We start from the raw sequence: 21,526 nt of genomic DNA, 5'->3' as shown, positions 1-21,526 counted from the left end.
ACTGAGACTTGAACTGGTGACCCTCTGGTTCCCAACCCAAGTCCCTATAGACTGAGCCACTGCCACCCTCAAAAGTTTAAGTCAGTGAGAAAGAAGGCAGGCATCACATGATTCCATGAAGATTTAATTCTAGACTGAATGAATGTTTTATTATCCTGTATGAGCCTTTGTTGAAATGATATCAGTGCAGATTGATCATTTAGAATGAACATACAATTATCATAAACAATTATAACTATGCAAAGGGCTCTTAGTGTCTCTTTAACATATCTGGCTGCCTCTGAAGGTTGCTGGTCAACTATATTATTTTTACTATATTCAATGAACCATTAGTGACAAACCAGTGAGATAGAAACAATCCAACACATGGGCAACAAAGCCTTGAACATCACAGTGATAACGGTTTGCAGTATCAGTCACAGTAAGAACAATTCAGTTGAATTTAACCCAGAGAGGATCTGACATTTGATCTTCCACAGGTCCACACTGGTGATCTCATCAGTCCAGTGAGAGAAAGCAGCGTCTTCTTGTACCTGAATAAATCATCTTGAGATAAAAATAACTTTAACATGGTTAACATGAACTAACATGAAGAGTAATCAGGAAATGTATAAGACGGTGTGACTTTCCTCTGGAACATGATTATATGGCAAAGACAAACAGACTGTCAAACAAATAGCCAACACAGGTGGATTAATATCTTGTCTTTTTGTATTTTTACTGCTTAATGTTTGTTGGTTTTAATACAAAATCATAATACTCATATTTATTTATTTTTTTCATGCAGAATAAAGTGGGGAAAAGCATGCAGAATGGGGACTGCACTCGAGTCCCTGTGTTCTCACCTGAGTTTGAATGCGGTTGAGTCCTCTGAACCAGAGGATCTGACCTCTCCTCAGCTCCCTCTCTGCGTGATCAATCTCCTCATTGTCTTCATTCACATCCTCCTCTGGTAACTCATCTTTCCGAGTCAACTGACCTGCCCTCCGCAGGAAGCGCAACCTGGCATTAGGTACGGAGGCTATCACCTTTAACAAAGAGAAGAGAAGAGACAGCTCTGGGTGAGGAGGAAAGATGGATAGCTTACAGTACAGCAGTGATATGCAGAGGAAGAATAAAACATGGTGAACTAAAAAATAAAAGCATGTGAACAAGCACAGCGGGAAAATAGAAGACAGAGAAACAGATGAGGTTGCATGTTACCTGTCCCCAGACGAGCTCTCCCAGCCCAAGGAAAACACACCACATCCACTTTTCCAGGTCCAGAGGCTGACAGCTGAATGGCTTTCCTCCAAACTGCACAATAACAATCTGCACAAAGCCAAACACAAGTCATAAAGACACATTGGGAGTGAAAAGTAAATGATGTTCCCTTGAGAATAAAAAAAACAAACATCTGATTGTTCAATCTCACATTTAAAGAACGATAATGACTAACCAAATAGAAACTAAAAACACGACAGTGATAACCATCCGCTCACCTGCATTAAAAAGGTGCCAAAAACAATAGAGCAGAAGATGGGGTTCCTGAAGATACCATCGAATACATTCCTCTCACCGTGGATTTTTCTGGCATTTATCTCATTAAAAAGTTGCATCATGACGAAGGTGTTGAAGATGATGGTATAGTGCTCGGATGGAGGAGAGTGCAGAGGAGCATTACGACCGCTGTCAATATCAAAGATCTGCTCACCTACAGGAAAAGACACAAAGAGTTAGCATGATGCTATCAACTTTGACCACAGGTTCGCTCATAATTAAAGTGTTGAACTCCTGGTGTCACGGAGCAATACCAGCAAAGAGAAGTGTGAAGATGATAACGAGCTGATAGACTCCGTGTCCGAGGATGTTCTTGGTCATGGTGCTGGAGATAAGAGGTTTATTGCGACCATATGGCTTCCTCTTCAGCAGAGACTCTGTCGGAGGCTCTGTCGCAAGGGCCAGAGATGCGAAGGTATCCATGATCAGGTTCACCCACAACATCTGCACTGCCTTCAGGGGGGAGTCCTGGGGAATGCAACAGACACAAGAACTAAGAATCAATAACTTCAATATACACGAGAGTGTAAAGTAACTCCAACTGATGCTTTTCACACAACTTTGACTGACACATGCAATGCTTCCTGTTTTAAAGGCATTTAAAGCACTGTGTGTTTTTAACGGGTGATTCCAAAAGGATATGACAATCTGCATGGCATAGCATGCCAAGAGATGTGCCAGCCACTGATAAATGTTTGTTAAAAATGTATTAAAAATATTGTTAAAACTTTTCATGGGGTGAAAAAACTGAAATCACAAAGCTGACATGATCAATTATCAGCACAGGCACGCACACGCACACACATCATCTTCAGACCTGTGTGATGCAGGCTCCAGTGAAAGCCACGATGACGGCCACAACATTGACAGTCAGCTGGAACTGAAGAAACTTGGAGATGCTGTCGTAGACGTTCCTGCCCCACATCACTGCCTTCACGATGCTGCTGAAGTTATCATCAGTCAGAATGATATCAGACGCCTCCTTGGCCACATCTGTACCAGCAATTCCCTGAAAGAGTGACGGAAAAGACAGTGAGTACGAGACTGGTGTTTTCTGGAACTGAACTCTGAGGATTCTTCATTTTCTCGTTACATTTTGTACCACAATGCAATATCCTAATTTTTTCCCCAGAGAAACTATGAATGGTATCCTCAACAACTCTGCAGCAGCTGGATAAACTGGCCTGCAGACAAAAGTCAGCTCTGATGATTGGTCATAACAAAACAGATGAAATAAACTGTGTGTGTTGGTGGTTTGATGACAGAAGGATCCATATTAGTTGTAGGAGTATAACAAGGATGAGTACATGTTCGTCAACACACAACTCCTTGTCTTGAATGAATCATATTATGATAATCTAATGTATCTTATTTACACAAATTATAACTCATAACTTTGAATTCACATAAAACGAGCCATTCGGAACTAAATAGGTGGAGTCAATGCAGACATGTCAAATTTAAGTATGTATCTTAATATTATATGTTTTCCTCAAAGGGATTAACAATCTGTAAAGCACACAGTACCATCTGCTTTTAGGCTGTCCATCGGGAATAGGAAAATGAAAGTGAATTTTGAAGAATCCTTACAAGGAGCAACAGTAGAAAAATCGATCTATCAGGAAAGACAAATATACAATGGCTGTTATGAGCACCAACTAGAGCAACACAGTAAAATGAAATAAAGGAAAAACCGGATGACAAAATGTAGGTCATAACATACATAGCACAACAATAGGGGAGTTCATGATCATCTGATATGGCTGTGCAATCACAAGAAAGAGGTATGGACCCACTGCCATACATTCTTCAAGGAAATGCTGCTGTCGATGAGCATTTTTAATTAATGCGTGAGGACAAGAAAAACAGAGAAAAAAATGACAAAGACAAACAAACAATATAAAGCCGTGTGTTACAGGGAGACATCTGAGTGCTGTTTTGTTTTTTTAGTGTTCTGTTGCCTGGATGGTAAAATGCACTGCAGTGAAATTGTGCAAGCTCAGAAATCCACAAGGGGGAGCTCCTAATCTACACAGCCAGCGGCAGAGCGCCTGGAAGAAGCCCTAAATACTGCAGAGGTGAAGAAGATGTGTGAAGCTGTCGACTCCCCAAAAGGGAAAAAGTAAGGCAGAAAAAACACAAAAACGAAATGAGGTTTGCTTACCATGGCGAAGCCGACGTCAGCTTTCTTTAGAGCAGGTCCATCATTGGTTCCATCACCTGTCACAGCCACCACCTGCCTCTGGTCCACCATAGTACTGTCAATAATACCTATCAAACACACATACATACATTACAAAAGCAGCACATGCAGCAGTGGACATATATTTTATATATATAGAATAATAACTATATAATATTGGTGATTTTTTAAAAATCTGTTTAAAAATCTGTTGAACTAAGGGTGAGATTAATTTCCATGTTGACGGCATGTTGACGAGTGCAACAAGTTCACCTTTGACTAGAGTGTGTTTGTCAGTTGGTGAAGATCTGGCCAGAACCCGGAGTTTAGGCCAAACTTTATCAATACGCTCCTGTTCCACCTGGACATACACACACACACACACACACACACACACACACACACACACACACACACACACACACACACACACACACACACACACACACACACACACACACACACACACAGGCAAAAAGAAACAAAAAGAAAGCTCAATTTGATTCTGGTTCAGAGAAATATATATTTCTGTCTCCTGTGCTCAGACCCTTTCTCACTCTGTGGAAAATTCCCCCCGACAGCAGTTACTGTACCTCTCCTTTCTCATTGCGGATCCTCCTGTTGAACTCTTTCCCATCAATGCAGAGGAAGTCCTCTCCGGGGCGGATGATACCACACTTGATGGCTATGGCCCTGGCTGTGTTGATGTTGTCTCCTGTCACCATGCGCACAGTGATACCTGCACGCTGACACTTCATAATAGCATCTGGCACCTAAAGAGGAAAAAACACATGACAGGGGTTGCACGTTAGCTATAGCTAGAACACCATGCATGGCATCTGCATTGTATTTTACATATGAAGCGATGCTCATGGCATGTGTCCCTGATAAATAAACAAATACCGGTACATTAAATGTAAAATGATGTGCAGCAAATACAAGAACAAAGAGATGCAGAAGGTGCACAAACACATAATAAATATTCAAAACCTGACTTTCTGGCCACATGAAGCCATAAAGTTAGACAAGCAGTAAAGTCATCACAGACATATTATCACCTTCAAAGTTGATTTGGCAAAGCTGAAGTGAACCCTATCTATTTACACTTTCAATGTAATTATATGTAACTACGTTATATTTCACATAGTTACATATAAACATGTGTGATCTTGTTTCCTAATCACATTGCTGCATACTGCTCTTCTATGCTCACCAGTAAATGTCTGCATGCTATTTGTTGATTGGTAGTTCAACTGCCTTTGCAGCTTAAGACAATGTTAATAAGAGAGCAGTGAGTCAACCAAAGCAGTTATATTGAGGGTTCATTGACTACAACACTGGGTTGAAAAACCTCTTAAAATTCTGAAGAGCTGAGACGAACTGCAGAGTTGAGTGATCATGGTCTTGTTGCATCCCCTTTGGCATACTTTTTTACTTAAAAAAATATCAATTTATAGGCTTAAAGAACATGGAAATTCAGCAGTACTCCTCTACTTGACAGAGAAACACATACTGTAAAAGCAAAGACACACAAACAATCTGCCTGCACTCTGGTTTTGACTTATCTGAACAGTATTTTTTCAAATTTTTTTAACAACATCTCAGTTGCGTTAGCTTTCAGTTGAGTTACTGGGGGAGAATAATGTATCAGTGGTGAAACCAGTAAGCAAAAGCAGAGTATTAATTCAGAAACATATTCTTGCTTCTGACAAAGGTCAGTGTGGGCGAGCACTGCTCTCCAAACCCACACATAAACAAACATGTGCACATAAAGCAGGAGTAACTTGCATACATTTGGGCATACACACAAGCCTACACTTGATCTTTTTCTCCCTGAAATGAACCAATACGCACACTCAAGAAGGTAGAAGAATTCAAACTTTTCACTTAGCAATCACAGACCTTTGAACACACACAGGGCTGTATGTTTGTACTCTTACACACACACACATGCAGATTGAGGACAATATAAATCCAACACTTTCTACGAGGGACAGAAATATTATCCATCAGTCTTTATCAATATCAGTCTTCATACATGAGCTGTGTGTTTGTGATATGACCTGACAAAAATAAAGTAGCTTTTGCAGTTCATATTGCAGCAAGCGGAGGAAGTTTTTACATCCTCAACATCCTTCTGCTTGCACCCGGTCATTGTTATCAAGCTATCAATTTCCCGTCTGTCTATCTGTCATCCTTGCTGTCTGTTTAACTCTCCTCTCTTCTGGACTCCCACTGCCCTAGTTGACCGGTCACCCAAAAGAGGAGGTGGAGTGAGGAGGAGAGGAGTGGAGGCTTATTAAAAATACAATCTGGCTCGACAGAGGAAGAGGGTAGGAGTCTAGTAGTTGACACTGAAAAACAAGCCTCCTGGATCTGGTTACACTCTCGTTTTCCTCCATTTCTCTTCTTACATGTCTTCTTTCTCCTTCTGTCCATTATCCGTCAGACACGAATCTGATTTCCAATCTTTCTCTGCTTTTATCCTTCCCTCTTCTCTTTCTCTTTTTTCCATTTTAATCTCTGCTCTTTTGTCTCTCCGGGGGGCATGGCAGCCAGTTATTAAAAGAACAACGCATTCTGGAGGAAGAAACTGGAGACTTATACGCAGACTAAAAACATGTTTACCACTTAGTGTGACCTTTTTAGCCAAGCAGAGAGTCTCATCTCCAATATTAGCCGGTCTTACAAAAGTTTGCCGGAAAGATGGCACTGGATTGCAGTCGTGTTCTGCGTACTGCTTTTTTACATCACTTACTGAAAAGGTCAGATGTTAAGTGACTTCTGTGATGAATAAGAAGAGAAATGCTGCAAACTGTGTAGCTGGGTGCACAAGAGACAAAAGATTTTATTATCACCTACAGTGTGAATTTTCTAAATCTTAAATGGTGTGACATTGTAAAAAAAAACAACTGCTTTTTTCCCCAGAGATATTTTTTTCACTTGAGTTTTTTCCAGTTCTCCTTTCAGGACGTCTGTGCTTAAATATAACACCTCAATTATAACTGTGGTATGTAAGAGGTTTCTCTCGCTGGTCTGGCTGTTCCAAAGATTATTTGCAAATCCAGGTTGAAAACAAGTTGTTCTTGTCTGCGCTTATGTATTTTATCTAGGTCTGTTCAGTTGCTTTCATAACTTTCAGATACAGAAAGAGAGACAAATGCATAGTAAGAGAGAAAGTAAGCGAAAGTATAACAGAAAAAAAACAGATCAACCAGAGGAAGGTGATAAGTCAGACGGTCAAGTATGGAGAGAGGATGAGACGAGACAACATGATGGGGACAGGCTGAATGAGACCTTGTTAGAGAATGAGGAGGGGATGGAAAAAAAAAAAAGATGAAAGGGGGAATTTGAATAATGCAGTAGTCAGTTAGCTTCCTGCTTCCCCGTACATGCACAAGAGTTGTCAAGTGAGGTCAGTTTTCCTACTGTACACAGATACCTCCCTCCTGCTGCATGCAGTCCTCATTGACTGCTCGAGAAATAATGACTTGATGCATAATAAGTTGTTTTTTCTTGCCTTAAACTAAAATATATTACAGTAAAAATAAGCTAAGACACAATGTTGAACAAGATAGGAAGTAAGTACAAAGTTATTCAATCAAATTATAGTAAAAGATCACAACAGAGTTAAATAAGGGAAGTAAAATGCTATTATAAGATCAAAACAGCATTAATAGAACATTTGGAGAGTTTCAGAGTGAGTTAAAGATGACTCTCTCTCTCTCTCCCTGACTTCTGTCTCTATCCACTTTCCTGTCTCGAAATAAAACAATATACCTTTTATGAAGGGTTAATATCTAGCAATGCATCACCTAATCATTGTATAACTCTAACCACATCTCCAAAATCATCATTCTTTTTATTGATTTAATATCCATAACTTTCTGAAGCTGTTGTTTTTTTTACATCAAAAGTTTTTTAAATGTATTTTTAATCTCTATTATTGTAGAGAAAGGACAGTGGATTGTGTCTTTTCATTTTTTAATTACATGAGATCGAGATTAAATGCTTGCTCAAAAAGTAACGAAGTAACAAGACTTTTAATAATGTCCGTCCAATGTGCAAGTTTCCTATCCAAAACAAAGGACAAAGGAGCATGGCGATGCCGGGTGAGTGAAGCCGGGCGTCTATCATTAGAAGCTTCTTGAAGCCGACAGCGAGGATGACAGAGCCAGGGACACGTAACAGAGCAATGTTGACAGGAAGTCTTCTCATGTTTTTGTTCTCCTTCCTGGTTCAGATTGGAATGACTTATTCTTTATTCGTGTCATGTTTCCTTTTTGGTAATAGTCAACATTGTGAATACATCTGTCGGTCATGTACATATTCTGCGGTTGGCCTGTCGAAGCTATATTGCCTGAACCTCAGAAACTCTCAAATATTCAACATCTGAAACATAGTGACTTTCCCGTGTATCTCTTTATCAAGCTTGTCCAGTTGAGCAACAGTATATTAAGGCTGCAGAGCTCTGAATCCATCCTTTAAGGATCCACATTACTTCTTTCATTGAACAACATAAAAAAACATGCCTTTTAGAATTTCTGTTTGTTTATGTCACTTGTGTGCATACATCTGTAATCATCCCAATACATCCTACACAATGGATTTTTTAAACACTGACTGTTTGAATAGTTCATATTCTTTAGAAAAACAAAGATATCTTCAACGCTAGAAACTAAGAGACAAAATATCTACAAACAGTGTCAACATACAGGCCGTCATTTTTACATCTGTTTATCATCCTAGGTTAGGTTGTCTCCTGGTCAACTGTCACTGACCGTGCAGAACTATGTGGGTATGAAAACTAAGGGTAGATGGTTAATGTAGTCGTTTGATAGTGGCTAGATGGTTAATATATGATTTCATTGGCAGGTCAGTACAGACAACTAACATGGCAGACGTTCTTGAAATCTTAAAGATCTATAAAACATTATTTAGAATTCTGAATGGAAAGTTCAAAACGTTCTGTGGAAAGAGGAGAAATCATAAATATATAAAACCTTCAGGTGAAAGGTATGGTCTAGACACAATTTGTCAATTTCGCCAACATTCCCTTCTCTTAGACTTAGTACCTAAAAAAAACAAAAACATCTGTCCTACCTCTGGCCTGACAGGGTCCTCTATTCCAACCACGCAGATGGCAGTCAGGTCACTGAGGATGCAGTTCTCATCATCCCATTTGGGTTCAGGATCACCAGGGAAGTCACGGTACCCCACACAGATGGTCCTCAGGCCATCACATGCCATGGGCTCGATCACCTTCTTCACCATCTCGTCCTTGTCCCGTGGACGGAAAACCCTCGGCTCACCCAGTTCGTTCAGGATATGGCTGCATCTGCAATCCAGGGGAGAGTGTTATGGTCTGGGTATTTTTAATTCATGTACTTCTGAAAAATGGTGACGGACGTCCATCACTGGTTAAAATAACCAATAATTATATTTAGGAGTAAAATGAAGAGTAATCAATATTTCACAGCTTCTTTTAGCTTTAGTATAAAGCCACAAAACACATATACTGTATCTGTTTTATAGCCCTATCTGGCCGATGTATTCTCCAGTACCCTCAGTGTCCTGTCAGCAGGAGCACTGCTGTTTTAGAGCTTCTCATTATTTTAGCTTTAGTCTTTTGCTTAAAAGAACCCAGTCAAACTCCTTGTATGTGTAAATATACTTGAAAATTAAAGAAACAAATCTGATTCTGATTGTCAAAGTTGTAGAAATCTTATTAATCATTTTTCAACAAGAACTATAATATACTCCTTTAAACTATTTTCAAAACAAAATCCCCCAAACTTTAATAAAATCTAAAAGTTCATGGTCAGTGTCTTTGGCACAACATGCTACCATTTGAGATACCAATGATTGTTTGTATCTGAGTGTTGGCATGACATCACATGACCAGAGTACTTGAGCTAACCCTCCCTTCAGTGTTTCTCATGATGGTGCACCCACTTATTGCCCCTCTTCCCCACAGCCTGTAAAATCTCTGTCTCCCAGAGGATACAGAAACTATTAAATGTCATTCATTGTCAAAAGTGAATTTGAACTTTTTCCATAAAAGGGTGGAGAGAAAGTTTATAATTGCCTGATGTTTTTTCTTAAACTTGCTCATTTCTTTTCTGTTTTCTTCGTTTAATGTTACAACAGTGTGACCTTGAAGTGGAAAATCAGCCCACTCTCACTGCATTGAGAATTTTCAACATGTTGGGGGCGCCAGTAGCCTAGTGGTTGGCGAGCACGCCCCATGTATGAAGGCTGTGGTCCTCCGGACGGGTGGCCGGGGTTTCGAGTCTGACCTGTGGCTCATTTCCCACATGACATTCCCCACTCTCCCTCTCCCCAATTTTCAGACTTAAGACTTAGACTTTAGACTTTATCCCGAGGGGAAATTATTTTTCAAAACACCATTACTGTCCAACAGACAAGTCCCACCAAGAACATTTATACACAGAAAAACAGAGAATAACACAAACAAACAGAGTTAGACAACAGTCATGAGTTCCCATTCTGCCCTGTTCAGCTAGGCCTTTTGTTCACTAATCCACTGTCCTAGCTCTAAATAAAGGCATAAAAAGCCCCAAAATAAACCTATAAAAAGAGAATGTATAACATGTTATACACCAAAGAATGTGACGCACCTAAAATGGATTGGCTTTACACGTGGTTTAAGTTCATCACTTGGTAATCCCATAACACTGTGCAAGGTTATGTGGTACTACTGTTATATAAATAATCACATTTTAATTACAAAACCAGACTCACTTTTTGAGGACAATCTCCGAGGCTCCCTTGCTGTACATGCGGAAGCTGCCGTCTGATAATTTGGTGACAGTGCTCATGGACTTCCTGACGGAGTTGAAGGTGTAGACTTTGTAAAGTTTTTCCTCGGGGATCTGGTTTCTTATTGGCTGGTAATCCCGCTTCAGGTCCAGTACCAATCCCAGCAGGCCGCATTCTGTCTTGTTGCCCACCTGTTTCGGAAGACCGCCTTCCTTATCTGGGGGCTTGAGAGAAACAGAGGAAGACATTTTTGGATGAAGGATTTTTTATTTTCAGCCAACAATTAGCAGCAATACAACAGTGTACTTTTGTTCCAACTCGGGCTGTTTTTACACAATTTCTCCTTATAGAGTTTGATCATTTAAAGCAGGTTTTTTTTCACCCATACTTACAGCATATTATATTGTCCTTAGAATAAAGACAACCCTGTTATGAATAAGCTCATGTCTTTAGCGTGACATATTTTAGGAACAAACGGTCCGTTATGTCTTTAGTCTATATTGTTTGATCTATTCAATCTATAAAATCCTCTTTTCTTCGCTCCAGTGAAAGGCTTGAAATAGCCACCAGCGATAATTAACCAGCTAGCAGGTGAAAGGGTTGCTGTGTGTGGGAGGGTAGGAGATGAGATAGATGGAATCATATTGGGATGTTCTTATTTCAGGCATACGGCTCAACCCATTGCAATCTGTAATTGTACATTTGGAACCGTATTTTCCTCCCCGTTCAGTAAACATCTCAGTCAAGAGGTTTCTGCATGACTACATTGATTGTGTGGGATTGATAGACAGACCATCTTTCATTTTTTGTACATTGAATAATACTGATAATTTTTATTGCAGAGATTTTTTCACTGAAAAAGCAATACAAAAAACATTCAAATCTATAAAAATATCCCAAAGCCAAAAGTGTCATTTTGATTTTCTGGACTCTGAAATATATTCAATCTACTACCAAAGAAAACAAAGAATAAAATGATATTGACTGTCAGAAAACTAAAACCAGAGAATGTTTTTTCCTTTTTGCCCAAAAGAAAATCCCTCACTTATCAGAGTTGATAACATTTGCTGATGATGGATCAATGTGTTTACTCCAAGAAGCAGTGAAATGTTACCCAGCATTTGATGTCAGAGAAGCAGTTCCGCTCCCTCTCATGTTTATTATGAGCCCAGATTGGAGCCTTCCACTGTAGATTATTCAGATGTCTATGTGTGTGTTTGAAACTTGTGCACTTCTCAGTCCAGGTGCTACAGTGTATGTGTGCAATTGCATGCACACTTGTTGTACTGTATGTGCGAGCGTGTGAGTAAATGTGTGGTCAGCTTGCGGAAGACTCAGGTTGCCATGGCAACTCTGTGCAAAGCACACTCTGAAGAAGGGACTTGTGGGAAAAGGAGAGGGTGCTCTCGCTCTCTCTGTCACTTGGGGATTCTTACTCTTTGGCTTGGATTCTCTGATAGGATTTTTCACTCATCTCACTTCACACATGTCCTCCAGTCTTACTCAGTTTTCCTTTTCATCTGTCACCAGTTGTTATCTATTAGTATTCCCCCAGCTTCAATCCTTTTACTCACACTCTCTTTAAATTATGAATTAACTCAGAAATACAAGCAATCAAGAACATAGCATGTTTATCTATAATTCTTTCAAAATGTTCTGCTAACAGGAGAAAATCACTGTACGTTCTACACATGACCATTGTAGAGACACGTCTGCTCATAAGTCCGGACTCATGTGAGAGTGTGTATCCTTCAGTGATTATAACATGCCTCTTCACACAATCACTCACTATAGAACTGATTTTAGCTTGATTTAAAATGAGCTGATAAGAAAGATGCTCACTCTAAAGAAATGCTAGACGGGCTGCTACTAGTGATTATTTTCCCCATTGATGAATCTACAAATCCCAGAAATGTTCGGTTTACTCTCATATAAGCAAAGAAACACAATGAATATTCACATTTGGGGTACAGAGCCAAAAGCTAGTCCCTGTGGGTACTTCCTATATTGTGCCAACAGTACTCCTGATACCACAGCTATCCAGTTACCCTCTCTAACACACATAAAACAGTGCATGACTACTGAACAGTAAATATACAGTAATGCTTCTGACTTTTTGTTAAGCAGAAGTATTCACTCTCTGCTATTTGCCCATAAAAAAAAGATTGACTGCAGGGTTTCTTTTCTGCGTCTGAAAAAGCCTCCAACCAAGACGAGATTTAAAAGAATAGCTTTACATTTCAACACATTGAACATTTCAACACGTTGAACATTTCAACACGCTGAATTTCACTTTGTGATTGTTGCTGTTGTTTTCTTCACTCAGCACTTGCGGAAATGGGTTGGGAAATATTGTATATTAACAGTGCAGTTAATCACATTAATGGCTTGTTGGAATTGGTGCGCTCACATTCCCCATCTAATGGCTTTCCTGTCCACCTGCTAACAAGGTTTGATAGAGGCTGCTAATAAAATCTTTTAAAGTATCCTTAATGTCCTGACAAAGGCTACAATATATGTCCATTCAGTGAGGACAGAATGCTCGACTGATATCTATTTGCCTTACATTCCCATTTATTTCCCTAATGTGTTTTTTTTTCTTTCTACTCTATGCAAGCAACATGCTGTACAGCTCGTAAAGTAATTCTGCTCTAACTTGTGATTTGTCATTTTAGGTAAAATTTTAATCTGACTTGACCTGATTGAGATTCATAATGCTAAGTTTTCCTTTTCTGTGTTTGGTTTCACTTAATCCTTTATTAAATTTAACTTTTAAGTGAGATATGTGTGTGTTTTCAGTGATGGCTAAAACAGATCAACATATTGAAAACCCCCAATTTCTTAAAAGTACAGAGAATATTCATTATTAAACTCTGTGACTTGTTTCAAATGCCCCTTCAGCTGTGGCTGCTCAACAGGGTTCCAGCTGAGAGGGTAGAGAGAAAGTCGGCTAAAAATCTCATTAATCATTCAAACCCAATCAGACCAGTGGCCCATGTTTTCCTAGTAATTGGACATATCTGGTTAATGTTCAGCTGTGTGTCTCAGACACAGACGGGCGTATAAATACTTTATACAGAGTTTGCGGTAAATAACAGAATTAATGCCTTTTCCTAATGACCAGTGATTTCATCAGGAAGACACTGGCTGTCATTGGCTAATGACGGGATGGAAGAAATGGCCTCATCTACACTGTCTGCTAAGTGTTTGTGTGAATAGACTCTCAGCGACAGAAAAGACACAACTTAATAACTTAGGACAAATGAACGTGTGAAAACCATACATTGAAGCATAAATCAAACAGTCCATACATTACAACGATGAAAAGCAGATGTCTGCTTACAAAACACAAAATACTAAGCATTCTTTTCCATTGAATAACTTCAAAGTGATTCAGTTATTCACAATCAAAATATGAGACAAATTTCAGATTTCTTCACATCATCCTTACTCGGCCTACTTTAGTCAATAATTCAGCTTGTTTACCAAGAAGTTTGGAGTTCAAGCACTATTATGGCCAAAATTCACATAAAGCTAATTAGATATTTGATTTGGAACAACATGAAACATGTAACTGTGAGTGTCATTATGTGCTCACCATTCTCTGTCTGTCTATCTTTGGCTTTGTATGTCTCCCTCTTTGGTTGTTATAAAGGAAAACAGCCGCAGCGCTAAGGGAAAATAGATCTTAGATGGGTGGCAGTAGCTCAGTTTGTAGGGACTTGGGTTGGGAATCGGATGGTCGCTTGTTCAAGTCCAAGTCCGGAAATTGCTCTGATCGCTGGAGAGGTGCCAGTCCACTTCCTGAGCACTGCCGAGGTGCCCTTGAGCAAGGCACCTAACCCCAAAACTGGGCAGCCCCCTCACTCTGACCCCTCTCCATTAATGCATGTCCATAGGATCCTGTTTGTGCATGTGTGTGTATTTCAGCCTATGTTTGTGTAGCATGTTCATTAAACAGAGGGTAAAACTGAATTTCCCCTTGTGGGATTAATAAAAGATAAATTATTATTATTATCTTAATGTATTTCTATGCTGTAAAAGGCGTTTGATGATTAGAGACAAATGAAGGTTTCATAGGAATCACAGACTAAGGTTTTTAAAATAAAACAACAGTGAGCTACAGCGATTTGATTTGTGCTACCTCATTTAGATAAAGCCTTCTTACAGTCCGATTTTTTAAAAGTTATCTTAGGGGCCTTTTTGTCTTTATTAGAACGGACAGCTGAAGTGAGACGGGAACTTTTGGGATGAGAGAGTCGGGGATGACATGCAGCAAAGGGGCGAGCTCGGATTCCAACCCATGGCAACTGTGACGAAGATCTTAGCCTCCGTACATGGGGCACGCAACATAACTGCTAGGCTATCCGGTGTCCCCTTATAGTCAGCTTTTTAGTCTTGAACATGTGACTAATTTTGGCATGACTCTGGCCACTTTTTACAGAAACACATATACCAATAGCTGCTGCAAAGACAAAACTAAGCGGAAGAAAGAGCAATGAATAAACAGAAGGCAGACTGCAACACCCCTGCCTTTTATTCTCAGAGATTCCTTAGAGAGTTAGCTTGACGTGGGTTTCTACGCACAAGGACATTTGCTGGCACGGGGTGCCAAACGTTGGCATGGCTGTGCTTTTGTTGGCATGTCCTGGCCTGGACGTGGCTAAAGACCAGCTGCCCTCTCCCTGGTCCTTAGGTGCTCCCGCAGGCAAGGACATATGCCAGAGGGAGAGCTGGCAACTTTACTTCCTATTCCACCTGGGGCTCTCCTTAATCCATCCCTCATGTTCCTTCCATTTCTTTTCTATTTTCTTCCTGTTTTCTTCCCACTGAACCCCACCCTTTAAACTCTTCAATGATTGTCCTTGATTTTGTACTTCTATTCTGCCTTTCCCTTCTCATATCCACTTCTTATTCCCTCACACTCAGTACCTAACAAGGCGCCTGTTCTCCTCCTTGCCTCCGCATTTCTTCTCGTTCCCTCCTCGCATGTAGTAGAGGATGAAATCCTAACTCTCCACATGACCGTACCAGCCAACTGGGCTAAAGCCTGGAGGCATGCTGAAGGGCAGTAATACCGTCTTCCAGTCCGTGATGAGGACACTTGTCACGCGAGCGTTTCTTCTCTCTTCTCTTTGTGTATTATTTCCTAATATGTCCTTTTTTCAACTTATCCTTGTTGTTTTTCCATTTTCTTATTAAATGCATCTTTATCTCATTTCGTTTCAGCTTCATTTTGACTGGTATTTCATTGTGTCCTTCAAACTCTTAACATATCATTTAATAGGTTAAACATAAATCTCTTTTTCCTATCCAACAAGATTAAACAGTGTGCAATCAAATCTTGCTAATGTGTTTTCAATAATACCTCGTCATTGTTACAATACTGATTATTTCATTAGAGTTTTTCCCATTACATTAATAACAATTCACAATTAAAGTGCGACTTTCATCTGCACCAATAGTTAAGTTTAAGTCACAAACAGTGACCCAACCTGTCAATATTACTAATAACAAAGCTACAAAATGTGATAACATATAGATCTGAATTGTGCTGCTTCTTCATTTCTTTTCCATCTTTCTTTTCTGTTTTTGACCAGTTACACTATCCGTCATCACAAACGTGCAAATTCTTCCAGAAGAATTACTGTTTACATTAGGCTTTGCTGTTGATTTGAGATTGGCTGGTAATAAATGAGCTACTTCGAGGTGAGCGAATGGGGATTGTAACAACAGATTTATGTCATACAGAAGGTGTACTGGTACCTCATCATGGGACAGCTCTGTTCAATTGGATGTGTAGTTGAAAGTGGGTAGGCTTTCCTACAGCAGTAAATTGAGTGTTTGGAGGCAACCACATGGATTTTCTCAGCTAATTTGTATTTAATCAACACTTGTCTAAAGAAAACTAGGCACAGTCATTGAAAGCGTGAAGTCGATCATGTAAAGTGAAGGGGAATGCAGGAAACCCATTAAGCTTTGTGCTTCTGAAACATCAAAGCATTGTAATTCTAATGTGATAAGGCTTCTCTTTCAGTGCCATCTCAGCAACTCTGTCAAGTCTGCAAGCAACTGCTGAACACACAAAGAGGGAACAATGGAAGAGAAGGACGTAATTCTGCTGAAGATGTCACCGCTTCTTCCACTGATTCTGTCTTTCTCAGTTTCTCTTGCACGGAGTCCAAAATGATCCCACAGGGACACTGGATGCTTCGAGCTAAAGATGTCTGTGTTGGGCAAACAAGCACGTAACATCCAGGAGACAAACACTGAGAGCCAAAGACTACACTGCTCAGCTTGGACCAAAAACCAAGCCTTTCATTTTTATTTTGATTACATGATATGGCTCACTTTTCTTATTTAACATGAATTGAAAGTTTCTTTTATATCATATGTTTCAACATCAGACACTATTGAGCCTTTTTTTTTTTACCACATACTGTGCTACTCTAAATGTTTTTTAATCTCCACAAGCATCTATCCCTCACAATTGAAGCCATCTGTGTGTGCATAGGCGTGTGTTTGTGTATCATTTTCTCTCTTGTCCCTGAGCGGAATGATGATCGGCGCAGGTGGTTGAAGCAACATGAGACTGAGCTCCCAGGACACTCACACAGCCATGCTAAACACATGCCACTGTGCTGCAAGAACATGCCAGTGAACGCACTACTATCTTCAGTATGAATTTTTCCTGAAATAACAGACTGATATTTATGTGCAACTCCATGCACTCCATCTGCCCTGCTCTGGATTTACCCTTAATGTCACAAACAGAATGGAAAAAAAAGAATTCGAAGGGAAAGAATAAAAGATGGCTTTTCCTATAGGAGAATTGTTGTAATGAGGCTCTTCCCTTTTTTTGAAATGACATCACTATAGTTGCGTCACAGGATGCCGTTCTGAAAATTGTTAAGTGGCACGCTTTACTCATTGCAAGACAAACCGAGGCACACTGGTGTGTTAAGAATCCACATGCGGGCCAATTTATATTCATGTATGCATGCATCCTTTTTGGAATATATGAATAAGATTACGTGTGCACATGAATACAGTATCAATGTGCATGTACTGAATGACCGTGCATATACTGTATCCGTGCATGGATTCATTGTGTAAACGCGTGTGAATCTCTCCCTCAAGGATTGAGGCCTCTCCACCCTGCAGTCTCAATGTGCTGACAGAAGAAGCAGAGCTATACCACTGGCTGTATTAGAAAGACAGAGAGGCAGGAGCAGGGCTGACATGGGTATCAAAGCCTTCCTCTTTGCCTTTGTGCCTTTGTGTGGTGGCCATCAAAGACTTCCACAGCCACCCTGGCATCCCAAAGGATTGGCCTCTTATATAAGAACACATCAGCCAGCATACTGCAAGGCTGGAGTGGCGCTGAGGGAGTGGGGGCGGTTGGGGAAGGGAGTGAAGGAGGCAGTAAATATTCCTCAGAAATGTCCCTTTTGTATTCAGCTTTCTGAGTTCACTTCGGTTTTTAATTACGTCTGTCCTCCTCAGTCCTTCTTTCACTTTGTTCTCTTCCCTCATATTAATGTGAGCTCCTAGTAATTAAAAAAATGGACATATACTTGTATTTATGTACTAGATTTTGTGTTGCAAAGTTTATTTATGTATGTATGACATATATAGATGAAGGGTTAGGTTAATTGGACAGCTAAGTAAAGAAGAAAATCCGCTGCTTGTGTGCACATATGCTGTAGTTCATACTGTCGATGAAAATGAACAGTGTATTTATCTAAGCTGACATCATTTGAAGTTTACCCAAAGTTGAACTTCTGCTTCACTTTGGTGCATGAGGTAACCTCTTTTATGAATGAAGCGATTATAAAACAGACTAAATATGACATTTTAATCCACCAAGTCTAAGCTGCACACGCTGGTGCTTAATTCCGTTGAGCTAAGCAGCTATAGAGGTACAATAGTCTGATGTAATGCTGCAACGCATTCCTGCAGCTTTTTCTACAGGGATAACATCTTTGTTCATGTAGCATGTCTTGGTGTAGCAATGGGGTAGGAAAAGAGTAACTACGGCAACCTCTGTCTCTATCCATGCAGCATGAAGTGCTAGCTTGTTACTTGGTATGTAGAACTTGTCTTTGTCAACTAATATCATGTATAGTTGTAATCATGATGTTAAAATCAGTGTTGTAATGTAGTCAGCGAACCTCATCCAGTTGGGGGTCTGCTTTGCTCAAGTCTGAGTCGAGCCTGAGTCCCCAAAGAAACATCTGAGTGCAGTCCTAATCAAGTCCCCATTACATGAGTCCGAGTCGTTGTCCAGTCCGAGTCCTTGAGGTGGAGTCTGAACTGTTCCGAGAAGTAAGTTGTCTCCTTCAGCACATTATTTATTTAAATATGTGAAGTGCTTCTCAGCTGAGCTTTAACTCTCTGTTATCTTTGAGTCTTAAATCATATCTCGGCTCTAATGAAGTGGCGCTGTAATGGCGTCAGGTGGAGATCGTCTCGATGTGCGTTGAGTTTTTCTAGTTATTTATGTGGGTTCCTGACTGCAAGAGTTGGAATGAGTGGCGCCATAGTTGTATTGATGTTTGTCTTGCTAGGAGGCAATCACAGTGATTTGTAAAGAACACTTTTCTAACATCTATCGCAATCCATTAAACAAGACCATAACAATGAGCAGTCAAATAATCGGACAGGAGCAGGAACCACTAATGAGCATTTACAACAAAGGGACAACATATAGCCTCAGACACCACACAAACCTTTTACCGTCAATACAACCGTCTGCCCTCAATTCACAGATTCAGATCACTCACCTTCAGGACTAAGACAGAAATGTGTGCTGGACTGTCACTACAGCATATATCTTTGTACATTTAAGCAGCAAAACTAAAACCCATTTTAAAGGACAGAGGAAACTCTCCAGAGAGTACTGATAAACTATAACCATCTAAAAAATGACATTCTGAACACAGCTCTGAGGGAGCTCAGGATTTACTTACACTGTTTTACTCAAGCAATCTCATTGTATAAACCCAGACTGACAGTGTGGGACCTTTTAGATGCGTACCTTACATGTTCCATTTATAACATAAGATTCTGAGCCTCAGTGTATCTGGAGACTTAAATTATCATTGAAATTACATTGCTGTGCGTAGTGTATAATTGTGCACTGCGCCTCTTTTAATGAGTAGACGCACTCATTGTTTCTGCTGAGGTCGGATCACTGCAGGCGTCTATTAAACTAAAACAATACCTGAACCACTTTTTTAAAAGAATTTTAAGATAGCATAATGACTGCCAAACGCTCGTCACCATTACACACAGGCTGCTGCTGAACAACCTCGAAGTCCTCGAAATCTGGAAAGAATACAGGACTATTCTACAGGCACCTGACCTCTGAGTTGTATGAATTCAGATAGAACCTGGCTTTGGTTTTACAGTGGAGACACGCCCAAGCTTGAGTTCTACTTTGGAGATACAGAGGAAATAAGGCTACATGGGAAAAACACACCATTTACATTTTAGAGTCATAAAATCAACATTAATACCGTTTCATGTAGCAGAACAATCACAAGACACTGAGCTTATTCAGAATAAAGTTTGAGATACACACATCAATACTTCTTATTCTTGTACACCTGAGGTTCCTGCATTGTCAAGCATTTACATAATGTCTTAAATATTCAAATAGAGTCTAGAGCAGAGACAAATTTGAAGCTCTCCATCTTAGAAACCCAGTGACCAGCAGTTTGTATTCATTAAGACTGTGATCATGCCTCAAGGGGTAGGAGAGTTAAATCTGTGGGATCTATCTACCCCAGATGTCCCGCCTGCTCAGCTCATTCCCCATGCAAGTTCCATAAGGGCATTTGTCAGCTGGTCAGCCACCAATGAATGAAAAGACTCTACAGGGGCTTACTCCGAGTGTGAAACACACAGAGGCACAAATGGTGAGTGTGTGCAGGTGAGTATACACAAGAACGCCAGGATAATTTACTCATGCATGCTGCTCTAACAGTCTAAAGACATACTCAATCTTTGCTTTCAGGCCAATTATGCCAAAAGCTTTATTATGGAAATCATCTTTTCAGACCTGTGGCATGAAGAAACACAAAGGTATCGGGTTTCAGATTCTGTGATAAGTTTGTCCATATATCTATAACTTCTAATCTATTTATATATCTATTTATAATTGCTTACACGTCTTATTGGCTTAGAGAAAACATCCCATTGCTGCATTCCGCATAAACAAGAGATCATCTCAAGCACTTAAACCGATTGGATTCAATTATGGGCTACTATGGTCAGAATATCAGATAAATCAAAATTACACAACTGTTCTGAAGGTGACAGGTTGAGTGAATGCTCGGTGAATCTAAAGTAGCAGCCAAGGACACAGACTGGCTGCTTTGCCAAGAAGAAAGCACTGCATAACTGTCTCACTGTTTCACGGCTCCTCTTGTGATGTGCTTTCTTTGCTCACACAGAAAACTCTCACAGGTGAGATCCACGCAGCTAACCCCGGATACTTAAGTCTTAGCTAAATAGGCTTTAGCATAATAGATTATCTTAAATATAATGATGAAGGGTTCATAGAGAGTTCTGCATTTGATCTACACTATAGAAATAGAAGGGCTTATATGTATGGTGTTTCAATTTCCATATAAAAGTCTTGATTACCATTTTGTAAGAAATAAATAAATCATGTTTGGTGTATGTATGTGTTCAGATGCATTTCATGCCTTTCTTCAGGGAATGCCCTCAAGTATTGTTTTCCGTAATTATCATTACAGGTGGCTTACCAGTATCTTAGTTGTATAGGCGCTGTTGATGGAGATGGCGTTGACCAGTATGTCCAATGATTTAGGTGACAGAGCTCCGGGATCTGGGATTTCTTTGTAATGCACATCTCCCATGTAAAACTGCACAGCCGTCATGCGGTTGGTGGTCAGCGTGCCTGTCTTGTCAGAGCAGATGGCTGTAGCGTTGCCCATCGTTTCACATGCATCCAAGTGACGCACCAGGTTGTTATCTTTCATCATTTTCTGT

At 40.0% G+C, this 21,526-nt stretch overlaps 1 protein-coding gene across 19 annotated transcripts in view; it reads right to left on the bottom strand.

Annotated features, from left to right (window-relative positions):
• The window catches only part of atp2b2 (ATPase plasma membrane Ca2+ transporting 2), a 125,717-nt gene that overhangs the window by 7,560 nt on the left and 96,631 nt on the right, over nt 1-21,526 (bottom strand). For all 19 annotated transcript variants that reach the window (XM_065954698.1, XM_065954693.1, XM_065954695.1 and 16 more), the window contains 11 exons: nt 21,280-21,522; nt 10,487-10,728; nt 8,825-9,059; nt 4,315-4,494; nt 3,995-4,082; nt 3,704-3,810; nt 2,357-2,548; nt 1,794-2,007; nt 1,482-1,693; nt 1,204-1,311; nt 846-1,028 (listed from right to left, as the gene is read on the bottom strand). In XM_065954698.1, coding sequence (XP_065810770.1) covers nt 846-1,028; nt 1,204-1,311; nt 1,482-1,693; nt 1,794-2,007; nt 2,357-2,548; nt 3,704-3,810; nt 3,995-4,082; nt 4,315-4,494; nt 8,825-9,059; nt 10,487-10,728; nt 21,280-21,522 — 2,004 coding nt within the window. The remainder of the gene's footprint in view (nt 1-845; nt 1,029-1,203; nt 1,312-1,481; nt 1,694-1,793; nt 2,008-2,356; nt 2,549-3,703; nt 3,811-3,994; nt 4,083-4,314; nt 4,495-8,824; nt 9,060-10,486; nt 10,729-21,279; nt 21,523-21,526) is intronic.

This window comes from Labrus bergylta, chromosome 5, assembly GCF_963930695.1.
Source record: "Labrus bergylta chromosome 5, fLabBer1.1, whole genome shotgun sequence".
Lineage (NCBI taxonomy): Eukaryota > Metazoa > Chordata > Actinopteri > Labriformes > Labridae > Labrus > Labrus bergylta.
This window is presented reverse-complemented; position numbering and strand designations above follow the sequence as displayed.